At 40.6% G+C, this 11,616-nt stretch overlaps 1 protein-coding gene across 1 annotated transcript; it reads right to left on the bottom strand.

Annotated features, from left to right (window-relative positions):
* Positions 1-7,404: 7,404 nt before the first annotated feature.
* Positions 7,405-11,367, bottom strand: LOC148102134 (ADP-ribosylation factor-related protein 1-like). The gene is made up of 4 exons (XM_087843562.1): positions 11,292-11,367; positions 9,022-9,092; positions 8,539-8,639; positions 7,405-7,492 (listed from the first exon to the last, which is right to left on the bottom strand). Exons 2-4 carry the CDS (start codon positions 9,085-9,087, stop codon positions 7,405-7,407), a joined length of 255 nt encoding a protein of 84 aa, XP_087699688.1. The 5' UTR covers positions 9,088-9,092; positions 11,292-11,367.
* Positions 11,368-11,616: the final 249 nt, after the last annotated feature.

The raw sequence follows: 11,616 nt of genomic DNA, 5'->3' as shown, positions 1-11,616 counted from the left end.
CTTGCGTGTTTTTCTGGTCACTAGCGCAACAGCGCGAAAACTTTAAAATGGACCCAGAAATGTTGCTCCTTTCTTTGGACAATTTTATTTCTCGAGGAGCTAGAAAAACCTTATCGTCGCCCGCACGTTTTGTACCTTAGGCTCATCAGAGACAATCATGTCCAGGTAAAATAATTTCCTTTAATCTACACGCATTTAGGAATTACTTAGCTAATTACACGGATAATTGAATTATTGCCAGCGTTGTGCCAAAAAAGTGTTTGCCTGCCAAAACGGATTTCCAATGTTTCCGTGTGTAATATGTGTAATATCTTTATGTATGTTGGTAAATAGACTTTGGTGAACATGGTTTACAAAGGGGTTTTATATATACAATAATTACCTGTTGTTCAAGTATCTTTATAACTCTGGTTATAACGTAGGTACAGTTGATATATGTGTTGCGCTGTCTGCTGTCCTCTTGGCCAGATTACTCTTAAAAAATAAATTTCTAATGTCACCAAGATTGTTTGTGAACTGGATAAATAAGGGATATATAAAAGTCACTGCCAAAAACTGATTGCAGCTTCTACCTGTTACAGGAATGTTGCTGGTGGCTCAGAGTGACTTGATATCACTCATATAAGCGCCTTGAGGCGACTTTTGTTGTGATTTGGCACTATATAAATAAAATTTAATTGAATTGGATATCATTAATGAGGGAAACATTTGACATATGTTTCATGTATTATAGAACAACAAGTTCTCTAGCATATCGAGACTATCTCTCCACACCGTTACATATTCCATATGTACGGGGTACGACCCCCCTTGGTCGTGGCATGTGGATATTTCTTTAAGACACTCCGGCACGCCCGGCTACGCCCCACAACTTACGTATAAAACAGCTGTGCAGACGTGACACCGGTGATCGTTGATCTCCACTTGTTGTGTGTGTGTGTGCGAAAGAGTGCTTACCTTGAGAGTACTGTGTGTGTGCGTCTATTGGAGCGTGCTTCGGCATCCTCCGTGGGTGATGTATTTCTCCCTTCTAGGTCCCCTGGTATTCCCCTGGTAGCCCCGGTATTCACCTTAGCTTGGTTCCCCCTAGCTGGCCCTTGCTTCCCCTTGGTTGGTCCCCCTTCGCATATCGCCTCGAAAAAAAAAACAGGCTTATGCGCCGGTCGAACCATGCTGTGCAGCTGCCGGCTAGCAAGTAGCTCGGCTACAGTGAGGAAACACAGCAGGGACATGGCTTCAGGGGGATACGGCTTCAGCGTTCAAGCATACGCTGTATGCTTCGCCGGCGTACACGCCAGTCGGTCCTCCAGCTGTAGTGCCGACTCTCTGTCTGGCACTGCCCGCATGTCGCAGCCCTATGTGACCAGCGGGCTGTTACTTGGCGGCTCGGTGTGCTGCATTCCCTGGCTATCTGCCTCGCGGTTCCCGGGCTGACCTTGAGCGGCCGATCACTTGCGGTTCAGGCCAGTTTGGCATCTGCAGACTGCTGCCTCCACCCCCTGGCTTGGCCTTCGTGTCTTTCTTGGCCCTGACCGTGGTGGTGTGTACATATGTGTATTTGTACATAGTTCTTTGGTCTTCACTCTCGGCGGTTCGGTTGCACTGTCTCCTCGCGGGGTGTTTTTACAGAGTTACCCCGTACATATGGAATATGTAATGGTGTGAAGAGATAGTTTCGATATGCTAGAGAACGTACGGTTATGGTGTAACCTTGGTTCTCTTAGTGAGAGACTATCTCTCCACCGTGAGGCCGCTCGGAGACGCGTTCCAATCAAACGATCACTGGTGTCATGTCTGCACAGCTGTTTTATACGTAAGCTGTGGGGGGTAGCCGGGCGTGCCGGAGTGTCTTAAAGAAATATCCACACGCCACGACCAAGGGGGGTCGTACCCTGTACATATGGAATATGTAACGGTGTGGAGAGATTACGGATACGGTTGCACCGTAGGTCTCAGTTGCAGCACCCCATCCACGTCTGATCTTGCTCCGGCAGATTCAGCAACACTGCCAGAGACTTCCTGTAATCTATTACAGTTGTTAAAGAAACCGTCCAGGAACAGCTCACTCAGGTTAATCCTGTGTGAACAACTGTAAATATTGTTTTTCCATCTTTACATACTGTGTATTTGAAATATTCTTGTTTAATTGTTATTGTTATTTATTTATTGCTATCAAATAAGTATCCAAGTAATATTGTTCAAAGTTAGCGTTCACATGTTCATACATGTTAAAAATGCCTGTAAATCAAGCTGAGTTCAGTGACAATTACTGTTTGTTTGAATCAATTTATTAATAACATAAAACCTTTAAACTAATGCAACACATATAACAATGTAACAAATATATTCAAATAAATAAATGTCTCAGTACATAACTCATTTGGGAACCGATCTTTCTAGCAGTGAAACAGTCGGTCCATCCTCTCCCTGCTCTCCTCTCCTCAGCCTCTCTTTGCTGCCTCATGTCCTCTCTGATGAGGTCGAGCAGCTCATCATCTTTTCCTCTTCCTCCCTGTCGTAGGTGGCTGACCCGCTTCGTCATCGCTGTCGTTTTGGTCCTGGTGTGCTTGGTCCTGGAGTGTCCTCAGGGAGAGAGGACATTAGGACAGGAGGCTTAGTGGAAGGCCTCTGTCCTGTCACCTCATCCATGAGGGCAAACCAGGGCCAAGCACAGCAGGGGGCTTCCCACTGACCCCCTCTGCTGAGCCTGGATACTTGCAATCCTAAAGGCAGAGGAAATCAAAGATGACATCAGGCAAATAAAAACACCACAACAACTCTTAGTAGTTGCACATTTATTAACTTGAGTTCTTCAGAATTATCTTCTTGATAACACACATACGTACTTTGTATTCTTTAAAGTTATCTCATGTCTTCTGGCCTGCAAGGGGGTGACTTTCCCCTGCAGGCCCATCTTCTCCAGAGTTGTCCTGATCACACACATTAGAGAAGAAAGGAAACCATGGCAACTATGTTAATCCCTAAACCCAAAAGTTTTCACAGCAGAACACCAGAGGAACGCCGTCTGGACATCACAGGTTCTGTACAGCAGCGAGTCGTTTGGTACCGGGCCACGAGAGTTGAGGCTCCGCTGTGAAATTTATGGTTTTCAGGGTTTTTATCATTAACTCGGTTTCCCTGGGTGTTTCCCTTGTTGTAGTTGTGTGTCTTATTTTGAAAGAAACATTTACACGTTACCATAGCGACCAGAGAGCATTAAGCGGCAGAGAGGAGGATGTTACTGTCAATTTGGCACATTTTCAGGAGGACGCTGCTAATAAAGTTACACAATTACACAGAACATTCACGTTTATTATTATATTTACAAAATACCAGTTTTTGTCTTGTTCATTTTATGTGGTTGTATTTATCCGCGACACCTTAAAGGCTCCGTGTCTGACATAAACCGGTCTGTGGCGCAACAAAGGTTAGGGACGCTGCTGTACAGCATGAGGGTTAATAGGACCGCACTCATATGAATATGTTGTGTAAAGTGATTTATTCTTGTACCTCCACGCCGTAGCGGCCCAGTTCTTCACCCCAGTGAAGAGGTGATCGTTTTCTCCTCGCTTTAATAAATTAAGCCGTTTGTTCCCCACAACATATCACCAATTCGACAAAATCTAAATTAGCTGTTTGTAAGCGGCTATACATGAAAAATTGCAGGACCCGCGATACAAGCTGGTTTACGGTTATTTTAAATAAAAGGAACATGTCTCTGCAGATGCCCAAAGATTAAGAACACGACCGCTATAACAATTTAACTTTTGTACAACCAGATTTTCATATACTTACATTTGAAAGTGTTTTCCTCTCCTGCTTCGACCACCATCGTTATCAGAAACAAATCTCCTCTATGACTGAAAATGAATCCTGGGATATAGTAGGACACGAAGGATACATCGGACCCATCCTTAGAATTTGGGGAAAAGTAGGACGCATTTGTCGCCACATTTTCAGTGCTCTTTGTATTCGGACAGCCCTCGTCACGTCGCTGTGACGTCATTGCCTCCAAATATGGCATTTTAAGCATCCTTCCCCTGAATTCGGACACAGCTTCAGTACATTCACAAAGGACACAGCCCTTCAAAGTAAAACAGGAAATGTAACACTGAGACATGGGCTTGACTAGGGGACACAGCTGACAGGGGAGACAGAGCAAATAAGAAACACAGAGACCAAACATAAGGGAGGCAGAGTGAACACTAAACACTGGGTCACTGACCAGGACCGTGACAGATTTAAAGAAAAAGATCCACAACAACACCGACAGTAGCAGGGGAAAGTCCCCACACAGCAGTGACGTGTGTGATGGCAGAGAGTCAGCACTAAATAGTCATTAGAAGAAAGCACACACAGTCATGTTTTTATAGTTTAGTGAGGACATTTCCCGAGCCACTTCCCTTAACCATAACCATCAAAAATGAATGCCTAACTCTAACCCTGAGCCCAAACCTCACCATAACCTCACCGTAACCCTGACACGAAAACCAAAATGCCTTCAAACTCCATTTTATCCCCATGAGGGCTCTTATTCCCCACAGAGATATGTAAACATGTTACTCCGTTCAGCTATCTTGGTGAGGACCCTCATTGACATAATGGTTTCCCCCTTACCCTAACCCTAACATGGGGTGGGGTCCCCAACACAAAAAAACAAAAAGACAAGAAGTCACATATAAGAAAGAAAGACAAGCACAGAACAAACAGAAAAAGAGTGAGACAAAACAAAGAGAATAACGTACACGAAACAACGGAAAGGATAAAAGGAAGGAGGTGCCATAAACACAAATAGAGTGAACAAAGGACGGGATGTCAAAAAAGACAGGGGGTGCCATTAAAAGACAAAGACAAACAAAGAGATGAAAGAAAACAAAGAGAAAAACAAGTGAAAAACAATGAGAAAAACAGTAAGAAAAATAGAATTTTTCACAAAAACTAAGAAAGAATTTTTCAAATGAAAACACAAATGGGTGGAGCTAACACAAGTATAAAAAGCCAAGGGAGGCAAACAGAAAGACAAAGACAAGACACACTGGGTCGGCCTGAAGAAGGCAAAAACATGCCGAAACGTCGCGAACGGCCCAGTGATGCTAGAGTGCGCTAAAACCCTAGATAAGGGCAATTCTTTGAACCAGGGCAGGGACACCACCACTCAGCCCCATCAATGGCCCGTGCACCTTAATAACAGGTTTGATTCAATGCAGAGAGGTCTATTAACACAATGACAGTGAAGTTGAATTCTATTCTATTCTATTAGACTGCTTGGCGACATGATAAACAGGGTCTTTAGTGCAGACCTTTCAGAGATTGTAATGTTTCTGCTGCTAGATGATAACAACAGGAGACGACCTTCGGGTCATGAAAGCCAGACAGGAGTGTGGGTGTAGATTATATCGCATATCTTGTCGGTGAAGCTTTAGATTTGCAGGAGGTTTCGCGCTGTGCACATCTCCTTTCCGGAAGGTTTTTTTGAATAAAGTGATTGAATATATTTTGAACACACTGAGTCAGCGTCTTCTCTGTCCAGCCCGAGGACTAAAAGAATCAGGTTGATAGAAGTATTTTGATTTTTTTAAGCTGTAATGTAAAAACCCTGTAAAACAAAAAGCAAAGAAAGGTGATATTGAGATAGATGATATTGATTCTGATGGTGTTGAACCTTGCGATCATCAGCAATGAGAATCAACAATTATGACAGGAATAGCTGTGGTTCTTGAGCTAGTGACAGATTTACCTTCACAGCTGTGAAGGTCAGTATGAGGACTGATAGGAAGCTGAATGTTAAACTATCCCAAATGACACAGTATTTTTTATTAAAATGAGAAATTTAGTAGAATCATCTATCATAAAGTGTGACTGGCAGAAAAAGTGAATGACAAATATGTGCTTTGACATTGATTCGGCAGAGATTAGTAAGACTTCAGTGTCCTGTATACAGACTTTATAAACTTCATATTGATTTATTAAATCATTTACAGTATTCCTGCAAACTGATGTTTGATCCTTTGGTGCTAGAGCTAAACCACATCCATGTATAAGAAACTATTAGAAAAGTATTTTTTTCTTCTTTCAAGAGCTAGACCAAATTAATTTTATGCTCACATTACTGGGATTTTAAATTTACAGACTGGAAAAATCAAAAGTTCTTTGTCCCCATTTATTCATCAAGAATTCTTCTTTTTATATTCATGGGAATCTAAATGCATAGTGATAAAAAAAATGCATGCAAAGATTTAAAAATCCCATGGTCACAGTTAAAGTGGCACCTGAACAATGTGAACATGTTTGTCTAACTTAAATAAATGATAGTTATGGTATGAAATCAACACATAAAGCAGGGACCAGAACAAACAGCAGAGAAGTGCGAGGTCAGCTTCTCCAAGTCTTTCAGCAGGAACAACATTATTCCCAAAGAAATGTCTGTCCAAACTCTTCCGTCATTTGACAACTGGGCTGTGATGTGGTAACTGTGAAGAGTTTATCATTCATGTCATTCTCTTTATCAAACTGACTACACTGACACACATTTGTACTGGAAGAGCAATAGTGTTTGCAAAAGATTCATATTTGTGGTAGGATTGGTTTGTGCACTTATTTGACTCATTATTATTATTATTATTATTATTATTATTATTATCTCTATTGGTCAACTTAGTTGCAACAAATAACTCTGAAATTGAAACAGCTGGAACTGAACCACAGGATGAGAGACTAAGGTTACAGCTAATGATATTTCACAGTTTACCTGTGGGAACCGACTGGGCAATACTAGTATAGTACAGCTCTGTTTTTAACTGTGATACAGGCACATAACCAGCGGAGGATTAGGAATTGTTCATAAAAAGCCTATTCCTAAATTCCTAATGTCAAACTAACTTTACAGTGACTCTTTCCAAATGCTGAACATTGTGTAAGGACAGCACGGATCAATAACTAATAATTCCTGTCTTATGCCTAATGGCAAAAAAGAGAGACCAACCTAGCTAAATGTAAACTGTTTATATGTTAAAGGTTCTAATGATGGAATACTGCAGTATCGTCAAGTTCATCAAACAAACACGGATCATTGTTTATTGAATCTGATAGTGTGAAAAAATAGATCAGCGCCCATCAATGCTTGTATATTTAATGTGTCAGTGTTTCTGTGCACTCAAAGTGCTCCATATAGATGCTGCAGCACTGATCCCAGCAAAACGACACACCTTCAAAAAGTGTAGGCACAAACAGGCAGACGTCTGCTCACAGTACATCTGAATCTATGTTTGTTGATAAAAATATTATGATGAAGTCCAAAGAGTCACAGGAAACACAAGGTGAGAGTTATCAGCTCCAGGGCTTAACATAAGGAATGTCCTGAAGGAGAAACTCGTCCAAAATCACAGTGCAGAGACGACAAACGTCTTATGTGATGTCCTTCTGTCTCGGAGGCCGGTGAATGTTTCTGACCACACACTTCACCATCCACTCAATGCCTTCGTTCACGCCGTCCCTGTATGGAACAAGCAGATTGTTTCATATTTATTTTAACATCTACAGAGTGTGAAATTATTTAAGACGAACATTTCACTGAAAGCAATACAAAAACACATGAAAGGTTAAAACTAAGGCATTTCCTAATATATGCTTATTTTGAATTTAATACTGCTGTAGCTGCTGCCCGGACCAACAGCTTAGCAATGATCGAATAACGCGACTGGCTAGAAAAAGGTGAGTCTTTGAAAAATGAAGATGGGCCAGTTCACCAGTCTGCAAGCAGACAACAGTAAACAACGAGGACTGAATTCAAAACGGTGCAAAATATTTCTTCACAGAAAGGACCAGGCTGAAAGCTAAACAGCTGGGATTTTACTTTAAAAACAGACAAAGTGGAAATCACTGCATTTGCTGAGAATTACTTGTGAAATCCACTGCATCCACTGATGTGACTTCAGACTCTACAACTAAAAAAACAAATGCTAATGTCTTCTCTGAGGCTCGAGCTCATTTAAGTTGGGTTCAGGAAAAGGAGGGCTGTGCAATCACATTGTGAAACATCCACCCTTGTTAAAAAAGGATGACCATCCATCTCACAGTTCAGAAGAATCTGTGATGGTGCAGTTTTCTGCTATCGATCGTGGCATGGGGAACTTTGACCCCATTAATGCTGCTGGAAGTGCAAACCTGTCAACCATTAAAAACCTCTGGCACACTTTGAAAATGAAATGAAAACATTACAAAAAGGTCTTTTGACTGTTTCCAATTAAATTTAGGATTTGAATATTTGGAAATCACCACATTGTGGTTGTTTTTGCATTTTAAGTGAAGGGACTGTAATTTTGATGCAATGTTGTTATTTGAATTGTTGAAGGCAGTCCTTGTCTATTAACAGATGTGATCATAAACTTAAATTGATGCAAATTTGCATTCACTGTAATTGAATCAAATAAAAACACAACAATTACTTTCATAGCTTAGCTTCTGTTGAACACATGCTACGTTGCATCATGTGTGAGAGCAAGCTGTTGCAAACAAAGTCATCAACTGTTGTAGTCTTACCCTGTGAGAGCAGTGCATGGCTGGACTAAACAGTCTCTCTTGCCAATCTTTGGAGCACAGTCACTGAAGGTTGTTTTAATGTCGGGCACCGACAAACAGTTCTGAGAAAAAGAACATACACAAGACTGAAGGCAGTGACCAAGTTCAAGATTTAAGATTCTGGGTCTTTATTGTCAACAAACAACAGTGAAACAGCATCCCGAAATGCTGTTTCACCACAACCATCTCAATGGTGTATTTATGAGAATATAAAAAATACATCTCCAAGAGATATAAAACTAGAAATTACAAATAAATAATAACTCGCTAAATTTGGGTTAAATTAAGAGATAAGAAGGTTCTATTACTAACTATCTCTATGTCCAATACACAAAGATAGGAGACAATACGAAGTGGATTGTGCAGTAGGCATTGAATACCAGTGCACGTGCACATTAAAGTGCACGTGCAATGAATGAATGAATGAATGAAAAGTCCAGGTACCGGTACATCTTGCTTATTAGCCAGCATGAGGAGCGGAACGCCTTCCAGTGCCTCACTGCTGATCATTTTCTCTGGAAGAGAAGAGAGATCAATCACTGACTCAATAATACAGCACTCGGAGAAAGTACCTGCACCTTTTCTGATTCCTTCATTTCTCATCTCATATTCGTCACACATTTCAGATCTTCAAACTGATCGTAATATCAGACATATTGTCCCTGCGTCTGTGTGGCTTCCTCCCACAGTCCAGAGACATCCACTTAGTGGAGTTAGGTTAACTGGTGAGTCTAAATTGTCCACAGGTGTAAATATGAGTGTGAATGGTTGTTTGTCTCTGCTGCTGGCACTCTGTCCACGGTGTTTCGCCCTATAGTAGCTTGGACAGGCTTGAAGTTCAGACTGCCCTTCTCTGTGCCAAGCTGGTCTGGACGAATCGAAGGCTCCGTAACATGTTTTGTCTCCAAATAATTAAACAGTTTATCCTTTGCACAGAATGCTCTGATGGTATTTTGTGACAATGGTGGGGAAATAACCTGCTGTTGCACTCTGCTTTGTTGTTTACGCCCCTGCAAAGTACAATTAAGGCCTAACAAAGACAACCTGAGTGTGTGTGTGTGTGTGTAATAGTCATGATTACGTCGACTATTAAAATCGTCCACAACTAATTTAACAGTCGACGCGTCGTTTGAAGCTTTGTAAGATCCCAAAAGACGCAGGAATAAGTAGTAGGATTTAAGAGTGTAATAACGGACTGAAACAGAAGATGGCAGCACTGCATGTACAAGGATGCCAGCTGCCGTTAAACCCCGAAGAAGAAGAAGCTGTGTCCCAGAATTCATAGCGCAGCCCAGCTCAGTGTCCAACAATGGCGGCAGCTAGTTAGTTTTAATATTACTCTTATTATTCTTTCTGGGTCACAAAATAAACTTTAACATATTTTCAGGCGAGAATGTAGCTGTGTAAACCTCAAATATCTGCTCAGTTTATCAAGACACCACATATTTTCAAAAGCGCTCCGACGTTTTCGGAGACGTCTGTTAGCCACTAGCTCGATAGCTAGCCGGGGGCTAGGCTAACTAGAGCCGTGAGAACACCGGACTCCCGCAAATCGTCTTCAAACCCACCGCCGTCTTTCACTACTCAGGTTAAACATGATATATAAGTCACTTAGATAACTTAATGTTATTGTTTGGCTTTTTTTCAGTATTTTATTTGTTCCTGAGTAAATCGGTTTGGCTGAGATTAAAGTTATAGTTTTTACACAGCTGAATAAACATCAAGCAGACAGCTGATTATCAGAAGTGTGAGATGCTCGAGAATTTACTCCGGTGTCCTGTTATATTTTAGATAGCAAGGAGTTTATTAAACTTCACCGAAACAATCTGCAAATGTCATTAAAATTTAACAAACTATCATCTTGTCTTTATTTTTAGTTAGCACAGACTATCATTAGCTGTAAGCTAATGATAGTTATATAAGAGCAGATGCTGCTGGTGCAATAAGCAGTACGTTTACGCTCAATGGATGATGATCTCATTAGTCGACTATCAAAATAATCGTTTGTGGCAGCCCTGGTGTGTAAGGCCATATATTACAGACTTCCATAATAGGGCTTATATATACTGCGATGTTTATAGTAACCGTTATGACTGCTTTTCTAGTTATAAGGTTTAGGTGGAAATGATCTCTTCACACAGGTCGATCTGAATACCTTTTTAACCTTAATAAACAAAATCTTTGTTTATGAAGAAGAGTTCTGAGATCCAAAAACCTCAAATATAATAACCTATATGTGGCAATACAAACAACTGTAGCAAGCAGCATAGTTTTGTTTTTGACTTTCAGATTAATCTACTGATCTTGAAGGCGAGGTCAGAGATCAATATTTTAAATATTTATGCAGGACTTTCTATGTGTTATATTTTCTACTTGTGAGAATCACAGTTTATATGTTCCAAGGCTTTTTGTCACTTTTTGAACAATAAATCATGAAGTTTACCTTAAAAGCTATCGGTGCATGTAAGCCAAACTTTTATGGATCGTTAACATGACCCCACAGTTTTTATCAGAATTCATACAAACATTTTCAAACTATCATGAAGACAGACAGAAGGTCGAAGGCGCGCACAAACACTAGCAAAAACACAACCTCCTTGGCGGAGGGATTAAGGAAGTGGGCAAGTGCTTTGTCACAGCACTATGAATGTCAGAACAAATATTAATGTTTCCATTTGTTCAGTAAATAACACAGAGACAAGAAGGTTACTCACCAAACGCCTCCTTTGATTCTGACAGACGCTCTTCATCAGTTGAATCTATCACATAGATGACTCCATGGGATTCAGCATAGTACTAGATACAACCATGAAGAGGAAAACACGTCACAACATATGAGATATATATATATATATTAGGGGTGCAACGATACACAAAATTCACGGTTCGGTTCAATACTTTGGTGTCACGGTTTGATATTGTTTCGATACAAAAAACTGTTCATGCCTTTTTAATTTGTCATTTATTAAAATTATAAATCTATATTTTAACTCAAAAGTACAGTTTTTAAATTTAATGTTGCTGAAACAACAAAGTAAT

Source organism: Neolamprologus brichardi, chromosome 7, assembly GCF_056152115.1.
Source record: "Neolamprologus brichardi isolate AB-2024 chromosome 7, ASM5615211v1, whole genome shotgun sequence".
NCBI lineage: Eukaryota > Metazoa > Chordata > Actinopteri > Cichliformes > Cichlidae > Neolamprologus > Neolamprologus brichardi.
Note: the sequence above shows the minus strand (reverse complement) of the source record. Positions and strands in the feature narration are given on the sequence as shown.

Bases quoted from the DNA above. Each gene is read 5' to 3' on its own strand.
- LOC148102134 (XM_087843562.1), bottom strand. From the start codon at position 9,087: ATGATCAGCAGTGAGGCACTGGAAGGCGTTCCGCTCCTCATGCTGGCT. The intron at 8,640-9,021 runs GTACCTGGACTT...TCTTTTTCTCAG, and splicing joins CTAATAAGCAAGATGTACCG to AACTGTTTGTCGGTGCCCGA. The intron at 7,493-8,538 runs GTAAGACTACAA...TGTTCCATACAG, and splicing joins CCATGCACTGCTCTCACAGG to GGACGGCGTGAACGAAGGCA.